General features: G+C 52.2%; 13 protein-coding genes across 13 annotated transcripts; 10 read left to right on the plus strand and 3 right to left on the minus strand.

Moving 5' to 3' along the window:
• Positions 1-226: 226 nt before the first annotated feature.
• On the minus strand, positions 227-1,831 carry N7510_001819 (tetratricopeptide repeat protein; the record flags this gene model as incomplete). Its single annotated transcript, XM_056973746.1, has 5 exons — positions 227-257; positions 311-375; positions 546-1,030; positions 1,089-1,128; positions 1,187-1,831. The coding sequence occupies 5 exons, from the start codon at positions 1,829-1,831 to the stop codon at positions 227-229; spliced, it is 1,266 nt and encodes a 421-aa protein (XP_056838863.1).
• Positions 1,832-2,431: 600 nt separating this feature from the next.
• atp4 (F1F0 ATP synthase subunit 4) lies at positions 2,432-3,336 on the minus strand (the record flags this gene model as incomplete). Its single annotated transcript, XM_056973747.1, has 4 exons — positions 2,432-2,457; positions 2,510-2,732; positions 2,789-3,237; positions 3,306-3,336. The coding sequence occupies 4 exons, from the start codon at positions 3,334-3,336 to the stop codon at positions 2,432-2,434; spliced, it is 729 nt and encodes a 242-aa protein (XP_056838864.1).
• A 216-nt stretch (positions 3,337-3,552) lies between these two features.
• Positions 3,553-5,263, plus strand: noc4 (ribosome biosynthesis protein NOC4; the record flags this gene model as incomplete). Its single annotated transcript, XM_056973748.1, has 4 exons — positions 3,553-3,939; positions 3,996-4,204; positions 4,259-4,702; positions 4,753-5,263. 4 exons carry the CDS (start codon positions 3,553-3,555, stop codon positions 5,261-5,263), a joined length of 1,551 nt encoding a protein of 516 aa, XP_056838865.1.
• A 1,116-nt stretch (positions 5,264-6,379) lies between these two features.
• On the plus strand, positions 6,380-7,160 carry N7510_001822 (GPI anchored serine-threonine rich family protein; the record flags this gene model as incomplete). Its single annotated transcript, XM_056973749.1, has 2 exons — positions 6,380-6,532; positions 6,609-7,160. 2 exons carry the CDS (start codon positions 6,380-6,382, stop codon positions 7,158-7,160), a joined length of 705 nt encoding a protein of 234 aa, XP_056838866.1.
• A 59-nt stretch (positions 7,161-7,219) lies between these two features.
• Positions 7,220-8,551, plus strand: N7510_001823 (uncharacterized protein; the record flags this gene model as incomplete). The annotated part of the gene is made up of 1 exon (XM_056973750.1): positions 7,220-8,551. The coding sequence occupies one exon, from the start codon at positions 7,220-7,222 to the stop codon at positions 8,549-8,551; it is 1,332 nt and encodes a 443-aa protein (XP_056838867.1).
• Positions 8,552-9,242: 691 nt separating this feature from the next.
• Positions 9,243-9,596, plus strand: N7510_001824 (uncharacterized protein; the record flags this gene model as incomplete). The annotated part of the gene is made up of 1 exon (XM_056973751.1): positions 9,243-9,596. The coding sequence occupies one exon, from the start codon at positions 9,243-9,245 to the stop codon at positions 9,594-9,596; it is 354 nt and encodes a 117-aa protein (XP_056838868.1).
• Positions 9,597-9,778: 182 nt separating this feature from the next.
• N7510_001825 (uncharacterized protein) lies at positions 9,779-11,797 on the plus strand (the record flags this gene model as incomplete). Its single annotated transcript, XM_056973752.1, has 1 exon — positions 9,779-11,797. The coding sequence occupies one exon, from the start codon at positions 9,779-9,781 to the stop codon at positions 11,795-11,797; it is 2,019 nt and encodes a 672-aa protein (XP_056838869.1).
• A 1,568-nt stretch (positions 11,798-13,365) lies between these two features.
• Positions 13,366-14,165, plus strand: N7510_001826 (uncharacterized protein; the record flags this gene model as incomplete). Its single annotated transcript, XM_056973753.1, has 2 exons — positions 13,366-13,700; positions 13,826-14,165. The coding sequence occupies 2 exons, from the start codon at positions 13,366-13,368 to the stop codon at positions 14,163-14,165; spliced, it is 675 nt and encodes a 224-aa protein (XP_056838870.1).
• Positions 14,166-15,472: 1,307 nt separating this feature from the next.
• N7510_001827 (sulfate anion transporter) lies at positions 15,473-15,730 on the plus strand (the record flags this gene model as incomplete). The annotated part of the gene is made up of 1 exon (XM_056973754.1): positions 15,473-15,730. One exon carries the CDS (start codon positions 15,473-15,475, stop codon positions 15,728-15,730), a length of 258 nt encoding a protein of 85 aa, XP_056838871.1.
• Positions 15,731-15,966: 236 nt separating this feature from the next.
• On the plus strand, positions 15,967-17,844 carry N7510_001828 (uncharacterized protein; the record flags this gene model as incomplete). Its single annotated transcript, XM_056973755.1, has 1 exon — positions 15,967-17,844. The coding sequence occupies one exon, from the start codon at positions 15,967-15,969 to the stop codon at positions 17,842-17,844; it is 1,878 nt and encodes a 625-aa protein (XP_056838872.1).
• Positions 17,845-17,869: 25 nt separating this feature from the next.
• N7510_001829 (methylenetetrahydrofolate dehydrogenase (NAD(+))) lies at positions 17,870-19,187 on the plus strand (the record flags this gene model as incomplete). The annotated part of the gene is made up of 3 exons (XM_056973756.1): positions 17,870-17,924; positions 18,200-18,389; positions 18,536-19,187. The coding sequence occupies 3 exons, from the start codon at positions 17,870-17,872 to the stop codon at positions 19,185-19,187; spliced, it is 897 nt and encodes a 298-aa protein (XP_056838873.1).
• A 545-nt stretch (positions 19,188-19,732) lies between these two features.
• N7510_001830 (signal peptidase complex subunit 2) lies at positions 19,733-20,494 on the minus strand (the record flags this gene model as incomplete). The annotated part of the gene is made up of 3 exons (XM_056973757.1): positions 19,733-20,026; positions 20,096-20,394; positions 20,458-20,494. The coding sequence occupies 3 exons, from the start codon at positions 20,492-20,494 to the stop codon at positions 19,733-19,735; spliced, it is 630 nt and encodes a 209-aa protein (XP_056838874.1).
• A 198-nt stretch (positions 20,495-20,692) lies between these two features.
• On the plus strand, positions 20,693-21,715 carry N7510_001831 (ER membrane complex subunit EMC3; the record flags this gene model as incomplete). The annotated part of the gene is made up of 5 exons (XM_056973758.1): positions 20,693-20,742; positions 20,801-20,834; positions 20,892-21,258; positions 21,314-21,475; positions 21,525-21,715. The coding sequence occupies 5 exons, from the start codon at positions 20,693-20,695 to the stop codon at positions 21,713-21,715; spliced, it is 804 nt and encodes a 267-aa protein (XP_056838875.1).
• Positions 21,716-21,719: the final 4 nt, after the last annotated feature.

Raw genomic sequence — 21,719 nt, forward strand, 5'->3', positions numbered from 1 at the left:
ATGATTCCGGGTGATACTTACCTTTGTTGTACCTATTCGTATACCCATACTTATATCCGGATATAGCAAAACGTGGGCAGCCACCAAGTGTCAAACGCAACCCTGTGGAATGATCTATTCTTCTTCTCCCTCATTTATACCTCGTGGGGAAGAGTTAGGTATCATTATGACTATGTGCTGTATATGTACTATGTGATGTTGTTGTAGAAAATATACAATTCCATCATTATTTGGGGTTATACTTCTCCTTCCAGATCCTGGGCCAGTTAGTAAAGCCTCAAGGATATATAAGAAGCAATCAGAAACACACCATGAATTCCCAAGCGTAGGACACCCATTCACCTCCGCCAACCTATAATACTTGGCCGCCGCAAACTGCACACCCCCATCGCGATCAGCATCAGCAACAATCCAAACCAACCCATTATTAAAGCATGAGAGAGAGAAAGAGAGAGAGAGAGAGAGAGAGAGAGAGAGAGAGAGAGAGAGAGAGAGAGAGAGAGAGAGAGAGAGAGAGAGAGAGAGAGAGAGAGTGAAAGACTTACCTTATCCTTCTTCCCCCCAATCCCCTCCAAAAAGCAAAATGCCGCCTCATTCATGGCATCAGTATCCCCCAAATTCGCCGCCGTCTCATAATACTGCCGTGCCGCAGCAGGATCCTTCTCGACGCCCCAGCCATTGCGGAAACAGTTCGCCAGCTCAAAGATAGCGAGGACCAGCTCGCCCTTTGCGGCGCCACCTTTTTTCATCCCCGCGCGCAGAGCTTCGGATTCGATTGCTGCGCTGTTAGATGCTGCCGAGCGGAGGTATGTTATTGCTAGGGTTGGGTTTGGGGGGCAGCCCCATCCATGGCTTTGATTTTTAGTTTTAGCATGGTGTTTGGTGAATGTATCATGTAGAAGTGGTAGAGGGGGAGAGGGAAGAGGGGGGTTGTACCGTAGGGCCAGACCGTAGAGGACTTGGCTGAGGGCGTTGTTGGCGCCATTTGGGTCGGCGAGGCGGCCGAACATTTGGGTTGATCGTTCTAGATCTGGGGGGTGTCAATTGAAGTTGTCACAAGGTAAATGACTGGAAGAGACAGGCATTACCTCCGGATTCATGTAATCGAATAGCTTCTTGGATATTGATCTGGATAGCAATATACATCAGCCAAAAGACCCCCTACACAAAAAAAGCAAAGACTCACATCTTCCTCCCGAGTCGGAGTCGTAATACTCGAATTCCGCTCGCGCGCCTTCAGCGTCCCAACCTGCAAATAATCCCCGCCGCCGCCATGAGCTTCTTCCGGCGAAGGGGACGATAATCCAGAGGCCAGGAAGTTCGGATTTTGCTGCACGAGCATGGTCGCCCTCTTCTCCCACTGGCTCTCACGATCCTGCTTATCGCCATCCCCCTCATCAATGATCTGCGGGAGATCCGAGGGGATATTGACCGAGGCCCGACTCGTACTGCGCGAGGTGCTGTTGCTGCGTTGGTTGTGGAAGAGGCTCGAGAGGCGGTTCTCGCCTCGTGAGGACTGTGGAGGCGAAGGTCCGGACACGGATCCGAGGCCTGAAGAGACGGATGGGGAGCGTGATGCGCGGCGGAAGAGCCCGAAGCTCAAGCTCCGGCGTGGGGAGGCGGATGCGGATGCGGGCGAGTCATGCTGAAGGTCAGGTGTGGTGGCGGATGCGCCTTCGGGCGGGGTGAGGATTTCTTGGGAGATGGTATCGGAGCGGATGAATTTGAATTCGGGGGTTGGAGGGGTGGTTGGAAACGGTGGTGGTTCTTGGGGTTTGCTGCTGGTGCTCAGGTCGTCGCGTTTGTGGAGGATGTCTTTGAGGGAGGGCATGTTGTGTTGATGATTGATAACTACGGTGATAAGGATGGCTGATCGGTGGTGGGGTTGGGCCGAGGCTGCCTAGTATGGCTTGGAGAGATGCTGATAGTAAGGAAAAAATATTTATAGAAAAGGAACGGGATGAGAGTTTAGAGAGATCTGTCTTAGGGGCAATTCACTGAATCCCCCAGCGGTGGCTGTGTCTGGGTTGTGGGTGGGCTTGGCTGGGTCCGCCGGCGCTTACTGGAACATGGTGTATCGGGTAGATGAGATCCCTAGGAAAGACAGAGCGGAACGGGGTCTACCATTATACGTTATATACCCCAGATACCCTCTGTCCTTCATATACTACAAAACCAAGAATGTGGAGCACGGTGCCTGCATGCAGCGGCAGGGTTACTTGGGCGCGGTGTCAGTGGCGCAACACCTGCGTCCAGACCACAACGGGCTACGATGACTACACCAACCTTCCACCGGATTTAAAATGGCCAGAATAACACTCAGACAAATGAAAGAAATGGTATTGCAAGGTCTAGTGTGGTTTAGCACATGCAGACAGCCCCTATAGTTTTGTACACAATGGCATCAGCCGTGGGAGCCACCGGAGTCCATCTACTGGGCCTTGGAGGACATGATGCCTACAACAAGATTAGTACAATCAAAAAGAAAAGCAAGGGGGGGAAGACGTACGCTCCACGTCGGCAACGCTCTGCTGCAGGATCTGCTGCAGAACCTTGGGGCTCTCCAGCTCCTTCTGGATCTTGGCAATGACCGACTCGGCGAGCTCACGCTGCTGGCGCTGCTTGACCTGACCCTCGTAGCGCACCCACGAGTCCAGAACCTGCTTGGCCTCGGCGGCGAGGGCGGTGCGCTGCTGGAGCTCATAAGCCTGGGCCTCGACCTGGGCGGTTTCCTGGAACACACAACACGTCAGACGATGCCCGGACTCAAAGGAACCAATCGGCCTACCTTGGAAACAGCGAACAGCTGCTTGGTGATCTCGACCACGCCGGACAGCTCCTGGACGTTGTCAATGCGCTGCTGGACGGCGGTGGTGTGGTCGGCACGGGCAGCGTTCAGGATGTCCTTGTGCTTCTGGACCTGACCCTCAGCCCACTCGCGGTACGCAGGGCCACCGTACTTGGCCACACCAGTGAAGACAGACAGCAGACAGAAAGCGGCGACGGTCTCCTCGTTCATCACGTAGAGCTCGTTACTGATGGCGGCGATGGACAGACCGGCGGCGGCGGAGAGGACGGCGGTCTTGGACACCAGGGAGTTACCGGGGATGCTGTCCAGAATCGACTGGGCCTTCTTCTCGGGGTTCTCGGCGGGGACGTTGGAGGCCGAGCGAGTCGAGGTCAGGGCCGTGATGGCAGGGACGCGGGCGGGAAGGACCGGCCGCAGCCGGGTTGCGCCTGGGGGAGAGCGTTAGCTGAATGATGCAGGGGGTGAAAGAGCATGTCGTAAAGTGGATGGAGCGTACCAATGGCGCTCTTAGCGAGACGCGAAGCCATTGTGTCAGATGGGAAGATCTTGAATAATGGAGTCGTGGGTTGAGTTGAGGAGACTGGGAACTTCGGGTTGGTTAGGAGAGTGGCTGCGCTAAACCGCTTTGGGGGTGTCGGACGGAGAACCGGAGAAACGTGAACCCGATCAAAAAATAATTGGACTGGCATTCAGTCGCGGGAATACTTGACTTGCGTGGAATACACTCACTCATCGCTCCCAAAATGCCGGCTGCTGTGGACTCCAAGAAGCGCAAGAGCTCCAAGCATGGCGCCACCACATCCTCCAAGCGCCGTGCGGTCGCCGAAAATGACTTCGCCGAGAGGCTAGCCACCATCCAAGAGCTCGAAACCCAGATTGCCGAGTCGCGCAAGCACTACAACAATATCGCAACCCTAATTTCAATGCTGGGAGCACCGAAGAACCCGGATTTGGCAGTGGCAGTATCCCTGTGTCGGGTTTTTAGCCGATTGATCGCGGCCGGAAACCTGACCGATTCCAGTCGGGCTGCAGACAACGAGAAAATCATTGTGGCATGGTTGAAGGAGCGGTGTGTGGAATATCAGAAGGCATTGCTGGCCATTATGGCTGAGGCCGATGCTGCATCTCAGGTGGGTGAATGCTCTGGCGGACTTTGTTCTTTCCTGGTTCTGACGATAGTCTCCAGATTACTGCTCTGACGCTGGGCATGCGCCTGGTCAAAGAACGGGTGACACATATTCCCAGTGCGGATAACACGGTCTGGACCTCGGGGATGTTCAAGGATATTTTCGAGGCGGTTGTTGAAGCACCAGAGTCCGATCTCCGGACCGACTTTGTCGCCAAGTTTGTGCAGGAATATGACGACGTGCGATACCACACGTTTGCACAAGTTGCGTATGCTCTCCCTCACCTTTCTTCTATCGGTGCCACGAACTAAACTTTCCTCAGCGAATATGGTGCCTCCAAGCGAAGTCCTGAAGTCCTCGAAAGGCTCATCGAAATTCTCTCTGCCTCCGAAGACGTGCCAGACGTGACCCACGAGTTCGAAAATTTCTACACAGAAACCAAGAACAAACGACTGGTATCCGTCAGCTCCCACAAGAAGCGCGCCCAGGAAGCATGGCTGGCCATTCTGCGCAATAATCTGTCGCAGTCTCAGCGAAAGACCCTCCTCCGAATTATGGCACCTTCCATTGAACCCTGGTTTTCTCGTCCCGAGCTCCTAATGGACTTCCTAACGGACTCTTACAACGAAGGCGGCTCCATGTCACTGCTCGCCCTCTCGGGTCTCTTCTACCTCATCCAAGAAAAGAACCTGGACTACCCGCAATTCTACCAGAAGCTCTACTCCCTCCTCAATGCCGACCTGCTCCATTCCAAACACCGCTCCCGGTTTTTCCGTCTCCTCAACACGTTCCTCTGCTCCACCCATCTCCCCGCAGCCTTAGTCGCCAGTTTCATCAAGCGTCTGTCCCGGCTGGCGCTGAACGCGCCCCCTCCGCCATCGTGGTGATCGTGCCCTTTATATACAACTTCTTCAAAAGCCACCCCACATGCACATTCATGATGCATCGCGCAAACGGGAAGCCGGGTATGCAGGAGGACCCCTTTGATTCCGCCGAACCAGACCCAACCCGCACCAACGCTCTCGAGAGCAGTATCTGGGAAATCGAGACATTGCAGTCTCACTACCACCCCAACGTGGCTGCCATTGCACGCATTATCTCGGAGCAGTTCACCAAGCAGGCGTATAACCTGGAAGACTTTTTGGATCATACCTATCAGGGCATGGTGCATGCAGAGCTTGGGGAGGAGGAGAGGCCGATGCGCAAGGTCCCGGTTGTGGAGTATCAGATCCCCAAGCGGATTTTTACGGATCGGTTGTTGGAGGAGGATGGGGGTGTGGATTCTGGTCCGGGGTGCTTTCTGCGTGAACTGTGGGATTTCTCGTAATTGTTCTATTATACCATTGTCTTTTCTTTTCTTGTTGGAGCATGGCACGGTGATGAAAATTTCGTGCATTCATTGATCTGCGCAGTCTGTAAACAGTCCTTGACTGGGGTATCTATCACTATGCATAAACCATAGACATGAGAAAAACGACCGGTAACCAATATTAGCACAGACAATATCCATTGTGAATTTCCACTTTCTGCCATATTTGGAAAAATGGTGTTTTTCACAGATTATCTCAGCGTTAGGGCTAATATGGTCACAACCCGCCCCTAGAGAGAGTGACGTGGAGCAGATCAGCATTTAGGCCAAGACCATGAGACCTAGGGATGTGTTTGGATAGTTCATCCATAATGAAAAGACAGTGGAATTCCTCTGTGAGAGCCAAATTCTCCAGTTAGGCGGGCAGTATGCCGCGGTGAAAAACACCGCCCTTGCATATTTGATATTCAGGATATAGTAAACAAACACCGTTGTTGATGCTATGGATGATTGATGCAAGACCGCAGAGCTATGGAAATTAAAATAGCTTTATAAGTTGGCAAAATAAAGAGATGAATGAAACAAACACAAACACCCCTTGGTATGTAAGGACTTCATCGACAGCTGCCATCTGCTTTATACACTAGCCCGAGGGATGGCATGTTGCATCAAGCCTGGTGGGTACCCACGTTTGTGGCTTTTGTTTACATTTGGTTGTCAGCAGCTTGGCTAGTGTTCTGTAAAACTGGACTGGTGTTGCCGTGGGTATAGATGCCACTGATAATGACGCTTCATCTACTTCAATGGATAGTGTTGATGAACTATGCCAGACACCGTGAAAACAAATCCTTTTCCTTGTTTTTTTTTTGTCAAAGACATTCCCAGATACTCCCACCAAACTGGCCCGACCTGCAAGCTTATTGTCGAGGAATGCAGCATTCTTCCTGGACGCGCACGCTCTCAAATTCCAACAAGAAATGGATTTGCGGGGGCTGGCTGCTGAATCACAAAGTAGATAAGAATGGACTCGCCCTGCGGAAGTTTCCAACTCCTCTATCGCATTTATACGCCTATAATCCATTGTATCCGACTCTCTTTAAAGTCCCACATCTTTTTTTTGAATTCGTTCGCACTATGCATTTCTCCACCAGTGTTATCGCCATCTCGGCCTCTCTCTTCTCCGTTGGCCTTGCTGCAAACACTGCTCTCTCCTTCACCAGCTTCCCGACGGATATTGAGGCCGGCAAGCCTGTTACGTTGACCTGGACTGGTGGCAATCCTGGCGAGGTACAGCCAGCCCTTTTGACCCATCATAAACACCGATACTAACCCGCTGTAGCCCTACACGATCAACTTGCGCAAGGGTAATGCCGGCGACCTCCAGGATGTGGAGACCATCACCTCTGATGCCAAGGATGGCAAGTTCACATGGACCCCCGACAGCAAGGTCGCCGATGGCACTCCATACGCCTTCCAGATCATGCAGGGTAGCCAGTCCAACTACTCGGGTCTACTGAAGGTTCTTGGTAGTAAGGCTGTGGAATCGGGCCAAACCACCGCTGCCACTCAGGCCACCCAGGCGACTACTGGTACTGGCACGACCACTGCGCCGGCCACGCAGCGCACCACGCAGGGCACTACGGAAGGCGCCACAGAGGGCACGAAGACTGGTACCACTACTGCGCATACAACCAGCACAGGTAGCAAAGCCCTGATCAGCTCGTCGGCCTCTGCGGCTCAGTCTAGCAGCGCAACACCCTCTTCGATGGTGACCGAGTCGGTTACGATGGGCAGCATGAGTGCGACGAGCCACAACAGGGCACAGCAGACAGGGGGTGTGCAGAACGGGGCCAGCAGACTGCAGTATTCGGCTGTGGTGGGTGCATTGGCTGTTCTGGCGTTGTTCTTCCAGTGATTTGGGGATGTCTCCTTGTATATAGTTCGTTGTAGTTCGTTATAGTTCGCCGTGTTGTGATGGGTGTGCACGACGGATCCGTGCTAGCGCCCGCGGTGGCACCCATAGTGTGTGGAACCACCAACCACGACCAAAGCCCCTGTTTTGTTTTAATCTTCACTTCTTCTTCTTGGATTGATTTTCTGTTCTGTATATCTATATTTCCTGACGATGTCGATGACTCGGCGATGATTAGTCGCCGCCACAAGCCTGCTCCCACACGCCTGGCTCAGCTGCGATTCTCTGGTACGCACCATGACGCTGATCATCCCCAACCCAGAATGGCCGGTCATAAACGATCTCAGCCCCGACTGGACATTCTTGCTGACACGCCCCTTGTCGCTGCAGAGGCACCTCAGGTCAATCTCCCGCATGTCGACACCCAATTGAACATGCACCAGTACAACGGCTTCTTCGAGGATGGCGCCCTGGCCGCCGACGGGCTACGAGGTGAGTGGGCATCGCCTCAACTACACCGTCTACTAACCCCCTGTCCCATAACTATAGAGTCCCATGCCTCGCCAACCGCCATCGCCAACCCTTCCATGAGCCCCGACACGAGCAACAATACCACAGAATGGTCCGCCGTCGGCCACGCGGCGACGGGCAAGTCGGGCCGAGTGATCCACAATCTACAAGAAGAAATCGCCCGCCTGACGCGCGAGTGCAGTCTGTATCGCTCGCGCGCGGAGGAGACGCAGCGATCGAACGAAACGCTCAAGATCCAAGTAGAAAACATGGGCGAACGGGTGCGCAACCTGGAGCAAGTCAACGAAACGAACCTCAACTCGATCGCGCGCAAAGACCGCAAACTCGATGAGCTGCGCGCCGAGATCCAGAGCGAGCGCACAAAACGCCAGGAAGCCGATGCCACCGCCAGCAAGACCAACCAGACCATGCGCGAGGAGCGCGAAACGCACAATCGTGAGCAGGCGCGCGCGCAGGAGATCGCCAAGTACCACGAGACGCAGTACGAGGTGCTGGTCGGCACGACCAAGCGCGAGAAAGAGGATTTTAGCCGCCGCGTCAAAGCCATCTGGAAAGAGGTCGATTCGATGGCGGTGGCGTCGAAGACAAGGGATTTCTCGGCGGAGCGGATGGATGTGATCGCCGAGCAGAAAAACCGCGAAGTGGAGGTGCTCCGCGATACGCATGAGAAATTGATGGCGAGGCATGCTTCGTACAAGAAGATCAAGGACGAGGAGTTCCGGGACACGTTGGAGCGGGCCCAGGCGAACAATGCGTTGATTGATGCCGCGCTGGAGTCGATGCAGGAGACTCAAGCACAGATGCGGTGGGCGGTTCAGCTGCATGAGAAGGAGAGGGAGAAGGAAAAGAAGGAGTCGGGGTGATCTACTAATGGCCTGTACAAGTTCTCGTTCATGGTGCATGGCGTTGCCGGGAATACCCATTCATTGATTCATTTAGACTGTTAGATTTATTGGTGTATTGATGATTGCATGACTGAATAATGGTGTTGTTTCCTTCTTTCTCCTCTGTTTACTTCCTTCCATCTCTCTCTCTCTCTCCCCCCATTTAACCGCCATTCACTCCCCACCTGCACCACCCAGACATGGCTACCCGGCGAGATCTACTTCTGGCAACTACATGGTCCTTGGAGGAGCTGGGAGTGAGTATCCCATGTCGTTGCTTCCCTGGGGTATCTGACATGCTGAGCTGACCCTCAACTACGCAGGTGCAAGAGCTTCATGACCAGATCAAGTACGACTCTCGCCTTCTTGTATTCCTGCTTCACCCAGAATCCTGAATTGACTCCCTCCCACAGAAAGATCACTCCAGAAGTCCAAGTTCAGTACATCAAGCCTCACCATGTAAGCATTGCACCTTCCTCTCAGAACACCCGGCTCATCCATTCACAGGCTCTCCTACTTAAAGGCACCGATGGTCCCGTGAATGACTTCAAGTATGGCTGGATGTTTTCTGGGTTTATTGAGAACCACCGCAAAGATGATCTTCTCGATGTATGGAACCCAAGGTTTCACGGTCCGCAAGTCCTCCTGACATGGTCTCCAGATACCTCGCATGCAGCCGCTCATGGATATTGACCTCGATGATGCTAGGCCTGTTACTCCCATTCTAGGAGGGGATAATAAGCAGGACCTGCTCAAATTAGATGAACCGCCTGAGGATGCTGTCGAGAACATTGGACAACAACTTACGACCAAATTCTGGATCCCTGCAGGTGGTGTGCTCGGGTACTTTGCCAGTGATCGCCTGGATATCCTGCCTCGCATTGCTGAGGGGACTGGTACTGAGATTTCTGTGGATACCGATAATGGTGTACGTGTGTTTGGGACCAATGCCGATGTCGAGGAGGCCCTGGAGAAACTTGCTACTGTGGAAGGGCCCCTGGTAAGTTTTCCTGGCTTCTACTGACGCGCGTTCTGAAATTGACTGTGATCTAGTCTTTGATTGATCGACCGTATCGGAAGACCACCATTGTCGCCCCTACTAGCGGCACCATCCAATACGATATCGTTTCCTACGCAGAGCTGAACCAAGTTGCGCTCAGTCGTGCTCTGTTTGACCCACGCTTGAGCTTTCCCACCCCGCGAACCATGTGGGTTCCTGTTCAATACGAGTTCGTTTTGCCGACCAGGCTGTGGGAGAAGCCGAGCCATATCCGCTCGCCTCTTGGAGTGGAGGATACGACGACAGCCTGTCGAGAGTGGGATGAATTTACATTTCCGGAGCTTGGAATGGCCGGAGTTGCCAACACCGACGGGAATATGGTTCCCAATGTCCCTGTTGTCGCAGCTAATAGTAGCCAGCATCCTTTCCTGACCGCTGCAAAGGTTCAAGCGGTCGATGACTGGGTTGATGCTCCTGAGGCCTCAGATGGCAAGAAAGCGGCGAACCCTGTGCCGGGGAAACGGAGGCCACATGGATTGAAGACCCGCAAAGTTCTGCCATTGGAGAGTGCTGAGGGTCCTGCAGAGAAGAAGGCAGTCCTCGCGAAGAAGGAAGTTGTTCCACCTCCAGGCTTGGAGCATGTTGTGGCCAACACTTGGGATCCTTCGTCCTTCGACGTGTTCAAGCAGGAGCCACAACATCAGAACCAGGCCACGGCCAAGAATTTCCTTCTTGCTCAGATCGGAGCTGCGGCGATCATTCAGGAACGACTGTCATCTGCGAATGAAACAAAGACCAGAGAGTTTCACAGCACGATGCATCAGACTGCGAAGCCATACGCAAAGGGGAAGGTAAAGGCAGCGGCCAAGGACAAGGCCAAGGCCAAACGGGAGGCAATACTCGCTGATGCGTGGGGAGAACTTCCAACCGAGAAGACCGAGAAGGCCAAGGAAACTGATCCTCCCAAAGACGCCAATGTTGTAAAGACGGAGTGGGCGGCTATGAGAAAGAAGCAGCGGCAGAACCTACTGATCGAGACCTTCTTCGTTGTGCTGAAGCCTATGCTCACTGCTGCAGAGTGCTATCCTGGGCCCATGACTTTGGAAATCCAGCTTGGTCTTGTCCTCCTACCTGCCTTTTCTACTGCCGATCAAGACCGACAGATGTCATTTGCACAGCTCCAGCGCTTGTTTCTGCCTCTCAATGGGACCCGTCCCCCAAGCACTACTTTCATCAACCGATTGACAACATGTCCTGCAGATATCAACTACATTGTCGATCTGCAAGTGAAGGGGCACCGACTCTTTGATCAAGCCATTGCGGAGTCGTGTGTACAGTACGAGATTTACTGCCGAACGGAAACTGGCGCCTTGCTCATCATCACTATCGACAACGGCGGCGATACGACTGTCAGTCGGCTCAAGGCCTTCCTTGGCTCGGTTCACCTGAGCTTCCCTGGTAATATCTGGGATGCTGCCGTCGTCCTCAGAGGGCATGTAGAGTACGACCTCATTTCGAATACTGAGATCGAGGACGCGGTCAATCACATCGTCAATTCCATTTGGGTTGAACCGAACAGAAACTTGGTTCGTCTGCACTTCCGTCTCCCTAAAGCTGTGCTGGGAATTCAAAAAGTTTTCATGAAACGCTGGACCCAACACCGCTACGTCCCCTCGAACCCCTCGGACGAGGAATTTACAAACGCCAACCATGATCTCTTTCTGCAGATCACAGAGGTTCAGGACTTGCTTCTCTCTGTTAACCTTCTAGACTCGGACGTCGTGGAGGCATCCTGTGCCGAGCTCACGGAAATGGTCTCGACTGGTCGACAGTGGTGGGAAGTTTCTCTTGTCAGCCCTATCATCAACATGCTTCTGAAGGCGAATGGTTCACTCCAACCCGGAGATCGCACCCAAGACTGGACCGCCGCAGAGCTCCTAGGCCGCGACATGGATATTTCCACCACCCCCACACCGGTCGCCGACGCCATTGGCAGTGGTGGGCTTGGTGACTTGCTGAGGGCTACAAAACTCGTTGTGGAAAACATTGACCCGGTGGGATATTACAACAATGGCCCAGATGCCGAGGGGTCGAAGTCGGCTGGTGCTGGTGGAGCATCCGAAGCAGTCGCAACTACAACCACCATCGCAAGCGCAAGCAAGCTCGCGGCCATGCCAGTCACGGTATCTGCTGCTTCCGAGGCTGAAGCACTTGACTATTGGTGAGAGATGGAAATGGTTGGTGGGAGAGGATTTGTTGTTTTTCTTCGCGTCGGCGTTTTCCTCTACCTTCCGAACACCATCTAGGAGCTCCTGTAGAGAACCGAGACAGACTGCATGAGTATGGCCATCAAGTTCCACAATATGGCCAAGCTCTGCTGTCTGCAGCCTGAGAAGGACCCCGTTTACGACCTCCACTACCTCATCATAGGCAAATCCAGGCATATCCGGGACTTTCTAAGGATAGGCGAATAGAACTCTTGATTGATTGATTGAATGAATGAAATGTCTTCTCACAGTTCCACGTTAGTCAAAAGCCCCATACAACAGTCGTAATGGCCCATGAGTCTCAGGTGAACTTGATGCTATAAATGGCTACCATTTGCGATAGAGTGACATTCTTCTCGGAGACAATAACTGGAAGTGGGAGTTGGGGCTGTCGTGGGGCTGTAGAGCCATCATCTGGTGATCCATGGACAGGACGGCCGTGCTGTGTCTAAATTCACTACATTGGAACCCATTTTATTTAGTACAATCTCTTCTGGGCAAGCAATGAGTTCTTTCTTGCATAATGTCGACAAACAATGTCACAGTCATAGCTGCCTAAGGCAACACAATGAGACGCAGGGTATAAATAACCGTCCCTGTGCCCTCCTCCTTCCTTCTTCCTATCTTCTTCCTATATACACTCTATAATTCTAACTACTGACAACTGCACCTGTGTTAGTTTCTTACCCACGCCTTTTGATAACACTTGTTTCCCTCTCCCCTCAGCATGCCTACGAGGGATATAACTCTTCCACTTTGATAATCTATGTTTACACTCCATTTGTCTTCAGAAGACTTGCTGAGGAAGTCCATCCTTACGGTACTGACAGAAATACGGAAGAACACACGGCCCAGGGGAAGGGTTCGACGTGAAGAGGGTGATTGGTAGAACCTGCTACCAAGGCCTGCAGTTTCCTCTATCCCTACCTCTGCTGCTTCTGCTGCTATTCGGAGAGAACCACCCTCTCGGGGCGCGACCACCATGCACTGATCGGCGCCCAGTAATTAGCCCTGATGGCAAAGCTGTTCGTCGACCTTTGCAAACTCCCCTGACAAGCGGGTTCTCTGGCAGGGATCGGAAGTACAGAAGCTGGGCTCAGGGAAGAGGCAGCGATCCTTGCAAGAGTTTTGGACGAGTTCAAAAAGGGCAAGGCTTTCGTGAGATGGCTTTGAATGAGATTGTCTCCTTCTTCGCGCATGTCTACAGCTATCATGGTCGATGGAAGACGCCGAGAGTCCTCTACCCGATCTGCCACCCTCGACTTCGCTCAATCCGGAGCTGGAGAACAATAGAAATATTTCGGGTACACCGGGATACGGCGCAGTCATTGTCGTCGTGAACGCCAGAGGGTGAGACTTGGGAACACGTTTGCGAATATCAGTGCCCTGTCTAGTAGACGGTATGCATTTTTCTTTTTCTTATATCTCCCCTTTTGGTATGTACTGCGGATATTCATACTGATCGTTTACGTACCAGGTGATTTCTGACTTGCGAAGGTGTGGGATTGGCCAGCCTGCTTCAATGCATGCAGATTGACTACAAGGACCCAACGCCACTATCGTCCAGGAAGTGTCTGTGGCACGGCCTGACCGAAGCGCTGCCCGATCGAAGAGGGTTTTGTACTTTTCTTCTTGTGCACGTACATGCAGCTCTGTGGCCCTTGGGCATGATGATGGATGACTTCGGTACGACTTCCGTCGCCAACAAGCGAGTCGCGAACTGCCGGTATAAGAGCCTCCGCCTTACAGACAGGAGCGATTTCCTCACACTGTTTTATATGGCGCCGACTGATCGCCGCGAGAGAGCGCTTCCTAAGCGACGCTTTTGGAGGGTTTATCTGCCAGCTTTACCGGAGATATCGTCATGAGACCACGCACCTACCTGATGCAAAGCAGATTCATTATTACTGGGAAAAGGTCAAGATCGCCACTGATAAGATGGATGTTATTGAGCGGCATTGTGCATTGATCTGACTCGTGTAGTAGTATTCGAGCCCTCTGGGTCCCAATTGAATCAAGCCCTATCCTCTGGACGTATGGGCTCCCGTACTTCGCCGTCGTCGAGGATAAATTCATACTATGCGGCGACGACCGCCGTGGAAAGATCCAACACCAGTTGCACTCGCGCCGGGAAGGCTCGAGTCACCAGCGCGGCACTCCTCATAGGCCTGAATATTACCCATTGGGGATGAGTCTTCGGCAACCCAAGTCCTCCCACGGTGGGATGCCCTTCGGGGGCAGCACCACGAAGTCGCTGATCGACACCTCCCCCTTTTTCTTCACTCTTCATCATCTGCTGAGGATCTCGACATTGAGTACATCTTGACTCTGGACGAACTCCGGAACAACGTTTCTTCAGGGTCCAGCTGTCACTATGACTCCAAAAAGAGGACGTGGGAGGCACCCAGTCGCCCACCGAAACCCCCTCTCTGCTCCTCCTCCTCTCCCCAACCAGGTTAGTTCCTTTCATCCCTGATATTGATTAGCTGCTTGTTATCTTTCTCCTCTTCACTCTTATCCCAACAGCAGCAGCCCATATTCAAACCATGGATTCCAACCCAAAGCTACCCGGATATGAACTCGTGGGAGAAAGTTGCGCGTGCTGAGAATGTTCGGGTTCAAAAGTCCGGCAGCCGTTGACTATATTCTTTCCGCGGTCAAAGTTAAAAGATATCAACGAGTTCCTGGTCGATAAATCGTTTATTAAGAGTTCTCTTGATTGTATTTGATCAAAAGCTGGTCGCGGTATCACTGTATAATAATGGTGGATATAATACCTTCACTTAATCACAAAGCCAAAACGATTTAGTATTTCAACATCCCATGTGATACCTGCTGAGCCTAGACTGCCATTCCTGCCATTCGGAACTAGTATTCAATCCCTGATATGCAAGGAGCCCAGTTTTTGTTACATACCTGACCAATGGGAATATAAAGGCCCTGAAATAGATAGGCCAAGCTTCGTTGGAATGAGGGTCCATTCCAGAGCAATCAATGCAAGGCTCGGTCTCGGCCGATTGGACGTTGTCCATTTGAATGTAGGGCTAGCTATTCAAGGGCGGTCTACCCATAGGCCTTTTTATTCGATCTGGGTTCTGGACCCTCTGAGCAGGCCTTGTATCATATCATAGGAAATCTAGAAAAGCTGTTGCTGTGTGAGATAAACTTGTGTTAAATGGTAGCCAGATGCTACAGGGCTACTTTATCATGCTATCTGCTCTCAGCAAAAGGATTATCGACATGGCTATTCCAGTAAAAGCTGCAGAAATAAGTTTCTGTCCTTGTCTGACTGGACTAGGCTAGACCAGGCCATTCTTTCCTATGATCATATGACAGGAAAAGATAGGTAGCTCGACAGAGTCCTCGGTCGCATGGACAAAAACCTGATTTGCACTGTCACTAGCGTGGAATTCGATCTAGGACATTCCAACGTGGTTGATGTATGATTGGGCTGGAATTCAGCTAGTTCTTCTATGGCACAGTACCACTACAATTGCAGTCGCCACAGTAGGACCTAGGCCAACGCCACTTGCTACATAGAGCTTGACTCATTATGCCTTTATCCATTGAACTTATTTATAGGAGGGAAGTAGCCCCATTCTGCGGCCTGCAATTCTTTTAATACTCCTCATCATGGTGTCCACCGGCGTGGGAGGCAAAGTCAAGAGAGCCCTTGGTCTACAAGAGCCGCTAAACAACCCTCTGAATGGGAAGGTCTCTGAAATTGCTACACACCATGAGGCAGATCCAACAGTGTCTGGTTGGTTGAATGAAGCGATTCCTTCAGGGTCTCAAGTGCGGTCGTACTTTGTACGTCTATTTCCTTTCATGGGATGGATTTTGCACTACAACATGAAATGGTTTCTCGGCGATTTGGTTGCCGGTATGTAGAGTTTAAAAGAACTTCGAAAATCTGCTAACGTAAGAACAATGGCAGGAATCACCGTCGGTGCAGTCGTTATCCCCCAGGGCATGGGATATGCTAGGCTGGCCAACTTGCCTGTTCAGGTCGGGCTATATACATCCTTCGTGGGCGTGCTCATATACTGGCTCTTTGCAACGTCCAAGGATATTAGTATCGGGGTAAGTTTGCGATTGGCATTCCTTGCGAGGGTTACGTGTGCTAAATGGATCAGCCGGTTGCTGTCACGTCGATTCTTGTCGGTACTATCATCACCGATGTTCAGAGCATCCGTCCTGATATTTCCGACGTACAAATTGCAATGTCGATTGCTGTGACATGTGGAGGGATTGTGACATTCATGGGATTCGCCCGCCTAGGCTTCATTGTCGACTTCATCCCTCTTCCGTCTATCGCAGCCTTCTCGACGGGGTCGGCGATAACAGTCTGTTCGGGACTGATCAAACAATTGCTGGGTGAAACTGCCGAATTCAGCACTCGGGGACCAGCTTATCGTATTATCATCGACAGCTTGAAGAATCTGCCCACGTCAAGTAGATATGATGCCGCCATGGGCGTCTCTGCTCTCGGGATGCTTTATCTAATTCGCATTGGCTGCAGCTACGGAGCACGCAAACATCCACAGCATGCCAAAAGCTTTTTCTTCATATCGTCTTTGCGTGCAGCTACGGTCATATTTATCTTCACAGCAATTAGCGCCGCAGTCAACCTACATCATCGAAATAATCCGCTCTTTGCCATCATCGGAACTGTCCCTCGAGGCTTTCAGGGCGCAGGGGTCCCAAAGCTTAGCAGCGACGCCATCAAGATCTTTGCCCCCCAGCTTCCTGCTTGCGTGATCGTGCTTCTCATTGAGCATATTGCCATCTCCAAATCCTTTGGCCGCATCAACAACTACACAATCGACCCTTCCCAGGAGCTGATTGCCATTGGTATCACGAACCTTCTAGGTCCCTTTCTCGGCGGTTACACAGCAACTGGCTCTTTCTCCCGCTCAGCAATTCAATCCAAATCCGGCGCGCGGACTCCTTTTACGGGTGTCATAACTGCCATCGTTGTTCTGATCGCGCTCTATGCCCTGACCGAGGTGCTCTGCTTCACACCCAAGGCTTCGCTAGCCGGTGTCATTATCCATGCAGTAGGAGACTTGATCACATCCCCAAATACACTCTATCAGTTCTGGCTCATTGCGCCATCGGATGCCATTGTCTTCGCCATTGGATTACTTGTCGCCATTATGGACTCAATCCCCAGCAGCATTTATGCCACCGTCGTCTTGTCTCTCCTCATTTTTCTATTTCGTCATGCCAAAGCACATGGTCAATTCCTTGCGAGAACTTGGATTGGACCCAAGGATGCACAAAGACCTTTGTTTTTACCAGCCGATGGCTTCCCCGATCTAAGTCTCGAGCAGCCGCGGCCGGGAGTGTTCATCTATCAATTTCCAGAGGGCCTGAACTACTCCAATACAAACCATTACACGGAGCACCTGGTGCAGACAATCTTGAAAAGCACTCGTTGCACCGACTCTCAGATTTATGCGACAAAGGGTGATCGGCCATGGAATGACCCCGGATTCAGCGATAAAGACCAGGAATCCAGCAACTCCCGCCTCCCGCTTCTCCGTGCGGTGGTCTTGGACTTTTCATGTGTTAACGATGTCGATGTGACCTGCATCCAGAATCTGATGGATGTAAGAGACCAGCTCGATCATCGTGCTGCACCGTCGGCAGTTCAGTGGCATTTTGCCAGTATCAAAAACCGGTGGACCAAGCGTGCTCTCGCCGCGGCTGGGTTTGGGTATCCACGTTCTTTGACCGAGACAACGGTCATGGAAGGAATTGCTGTCAATGAGTCTGAGTGTTCCAGTGATAGCCTCGAAGACGTGGAAAAGGGGATTTTCGCACATGACAAGTCTAGTTGCTGTGTCAAGTCCTGTGAGAAAAGTGTGTCCGTTGAAAGTCCCCAGTTGGCGGTACTCGAGCGCGAGGATCGGCCTTTCTTCCATGTCGACTTGGTCGGTGCAATGGAGAGTGTGGATGCTTATTTAGATCAAAGTCCGGCAAATAGACTGGACGTTTGAGAGGAGATGACTGTATAAATTCAAAATGAACCACATTTACAACACCCAATTAGGCAAGGATGAGCGATATGTCGAACCTCGTACGCGGATCGCCAGTAGTCAAAGAGAGAGATAAGAACGTCATTGAACAATACCATTGGCCCAACTCAATTTCTGACTATAACCAACTAAACAAAAATTGCAAATACCTTGAACCGGCTGTTCCGCTCTAACTATAGATCTCAGGTGTGTACTCGGCACGCCGAAAGCGGCGTTCTTATCGATAAGCGAACAATCTTTTCCCGCCGAAAATCGATCCGATCTAAACCCCGCGGTCTTCTTTTCTTTCAGCAATTACATACTGCGCTTTCTCTAGTAGCCATGTCTGCCCCGACCGATCATGCCCCACCCCCCTGCAAGGTGATGCTGGCCAAGCACGTCGCCAATGGCCTGCTCGCCGAAGTGTCGGAGGGCGTCAAGACCCTCGAGAAGCCGCCGCACCTAGTCGGCTTCCTGGCGAATAACGATCCTGCGGCGCTGATGTATGCGCAGTGGACGCAGAAGACGTGTGAAGAGAAGTGAGTCTTTTGTCATCCAACCATTGCCTACGATGGCCGATACGGGGAGAACTGGCTGTATATGATTCATACCTGTCTGAGTGTTGCGCGCATGGAAGCATTGTCTGTGATTCATTGGCTAACATTATATAAAGTGGCTTCAAATATACCCTCCGTGAAGTTCCTTGTGACGATATCGAAGACGCCCTCATCGCCGCCAACGCCGACACCGACGTCGATGGCATCATCGTCTACTACCCGATCTTCAACAACCGACAGGACCAGTACCTGCAGCAGATCGTGGACGTCTCAAAGGACGTCGAGGGTCTGAGCCACCGCTACATCTTCAACATGTACCAGAACATCCGATTCCTGGACCCGGAGACCAAGCGTCAAAAGTGCATCCTGCCCTGCACCCCGCTGGCCAACATCAAGATTTTGGAGTACCTGAACATCTACAACACCATTCTGCCCTATGGAAACCGGCTATTCGGGCACACTATCTGCGTCGTCAACCGGTCTGAGGTGGTGGGACGGCCGCTTGCTGCGCTTTTGGCGAACGATGGCGCCTGCGTCTACAGTGTTGATATCACCGGTGTGCAGAAGTTTACCCGTGGTGAAGGATTGCAGAAGGGTCGGCATGAGATTGTTCATCTCGATGGTGCTACGCTGAAGGATGTTGCCCCGCTGTGCGATGTCGTTATCTCCGGTGTGCCCGGTGAGAAGTTCAAGTTTGATACTAGCCTTCTCCGTGAGGGCGCTGTATGTGTCAACTTCTCCAGTGAGAAGGTAAGTGTTGCTTTCTAATGCTGTTATCTTTCTCTAATTGTTTTTTCCGTACAGAATTTTGGCCCCGAGGTCAAGGAAAAGGCCTCCATCTTTGTTCCGTCCATTGGAAAGGTGACGATTGTTGTGCTGCTGCGGAACCTTTTGGTAAGTATCTGTCGGTGTCTGGGTTTGAACCACTGCTAAATTTGATTTCTATAGCGCCTTATCCAGAACCGGCGACTAGACGACGTCAAGCCTGCCGCGGCCACAGAGCGCCCGGGCACCTTGGAGGCCGGCTCGTAGCTGATAAAGCCACGAGAATGAGACGATGTGGAACAATCGTCGTGTTAAAAACTTTATAGACTCTATCTGTTATTAGCCTTGACTATACTTGAACGATTTTTTTTGGTTTGTTTCTGATGCCAGTCGTGAATATCAGTAGTACTGGACACCTAAATCAAGCTTGCAATTGCGTGCAAATGCGCTGCAGCATTTCGATATGCAACCCCATCCTCAGCACCCATGCTATTTTAAACAAGACCAACAACCAAAAGACCAAGAAAATCACCAGCTCCCCGAGGGGACTACCGCTTCTTCTTAGAGGGTTTGCTGCTCTCAGCGTCATCCTGCTTCCCAACCAGCCCCGACACACCCCCGGTCTTCTTCTCATTCTCCTTGGCCGCCAGTCTCAGCACATCGATCTCGCCAGCCAACCAGCGACGGAAGGGTCCCGGGTGAAACACGCCATCCGCCGAGAACCAAGTGGTGAACGGCGCCTCGCAGCGCTTTTCCTGGATGACCTGCCCCGAAGCGGATTTGTAGAGAATATGCAGCTTGTACTGGGAAGAAAACTTCTTGGCAGATGAGCTGATCGAGATCTGTACATGAGGGTAAATAGTCAGTCAGCCTTTTTATCTTTGTTCCTTGCAGATAAGGTACACGCGTACCGTCTCCCCTGTCTTCCTCTTGCCAGCGAAGACCTCTCCCGCCTCGACGCGCCAGATCCAGAACGTAAGCAGGCTGTTCAGCACGAAGTACGTGCCCACTGCGGTAATGATCCACGGCGACGTGGTCGCCTCCCAGCCTAGTTTGCGGTCCGCATAGAAGGTAAATGCGGCGATTGCAACGGCGCTGTAACCGAGCGCGAAGCGGATATTTGACTTGGTGTAGTCCGCTGCGAAGGCGTAGGGCGCTGGGAGGGTGCTCAGGTAGGGAAGGAGGGCGTCATCGCTGGTGGACTTCAGGTCTGGGAGCTGTTGTTAGTTCGGTTGCGGGACATATTTCGGATGTAAAGAGACCAGATACAGACCATTGGTTGAATAAACAGGGACCTTGGAAGTCGCCATGACTGAAGATTGAGTATGTGTTGGTGAGGTGTAGTTAAGTTGTAGCCAGGAAGTAAATAATGGTAAGCTGGCCCGATGTCCATCACCGCCCGGCAGCAACCCCAAACCAAACCCCGAACTCTGCCTCGTTCCCTCTCTGCCGCAACCACACCGCACCCTCTCACTTCCACGCCAACCCTGGGTCTGCTCTCGCCCATCATGGCTGTTCAAGGTGTCGAGCAGACCATCCTTCGGGATCCAGCTCTCTTGTGAGTGATTGGTGTTTGAGACTTCCAATGGAAACCAACTAACTAGCCGGATGAACAGCTACTGGATTCTGTTCCCCATCTCCATTGTCATGGTACGTTCTACACCAATTGTCCATTTTAATTACCCTCAGAACACTTACCCCAAACAGATCCTGACAGGAATCCTCCGCCACTATGCCACCGTCTTGATGAACTCGCCCCCGAAATCCGCCTCGACGCTAGCCGAGTCGCGCGAACGACTCGCGCTCCTCCGTGGTGTGAACCTGCGTAACCACGGCCCCGCCGTGCTCGATCGGGAATCTTTCGAGTTGCGCAAGAACTACATTATCTCGGGCTTCCGTAACGGTGCGTTCCTGAAGGACCCCAATAACCGGGGTGGGCCACCCGCCAACCCCATGACGGATCCCGCGGGCATGGAGGCCATGATGGGCATGATGAAGGGGAATATGATGATGATGATCCCGCAAACCCTGATCATGAGCTGGATCAATGCTTTCTTTTCTGGATTTGTGATCCGTGAGTTGCTTCTGGATGCGCTGTCTCTGGGGCAAGAGCTGACCATGACCCGCAGTGAAATTGCCCTTCCCGCTTACCATCCGTTTCAAGTCGATGCTGCAGTCTGGTGTCATGACTCGGGACCTTGATGTCAGATGGGTGTCGAGTCTGTCCTGGTACTTCCTCAATTTATTCGGTCTGCAGTCGGTGTTTGGATTCATTCTGGGCAGTGACAATGGTATGACCCAGTTAATCCTCTCCGCGAGCCTCGCTGACCTCCGCAATAGCTGCCAACCACATGTCCCAGCAGATGGGCATGGCCAATCCGGCGGCCATGGTGAATCCTCTGCAGCCCGGCCAGGACCCGGACAAGCTGTACCAGAACGAAGCGGAGAACCTCGAGGTGACGGAACATTTCTGTATCCTGGAGGGGGTGGAAGAGCGCGTGCTGCGCAACTTCGCCTCGGAGGTGAATTAATCAG

This window comes from Penicillium lagena (genome assembly GCF_028827675.1).
Source record: "Penicillium lagena strain IBT 129212 chromosome Unknown utg000001l_segment0_segment0, whole genome shotgun sequence".
Lineage (NCBI taxonomy): Eukaryota > Fungi > Ascomycota > Eurotiomycetes > Eurotiales > Aspergillaceae > Penicillium > Penicillium lagena.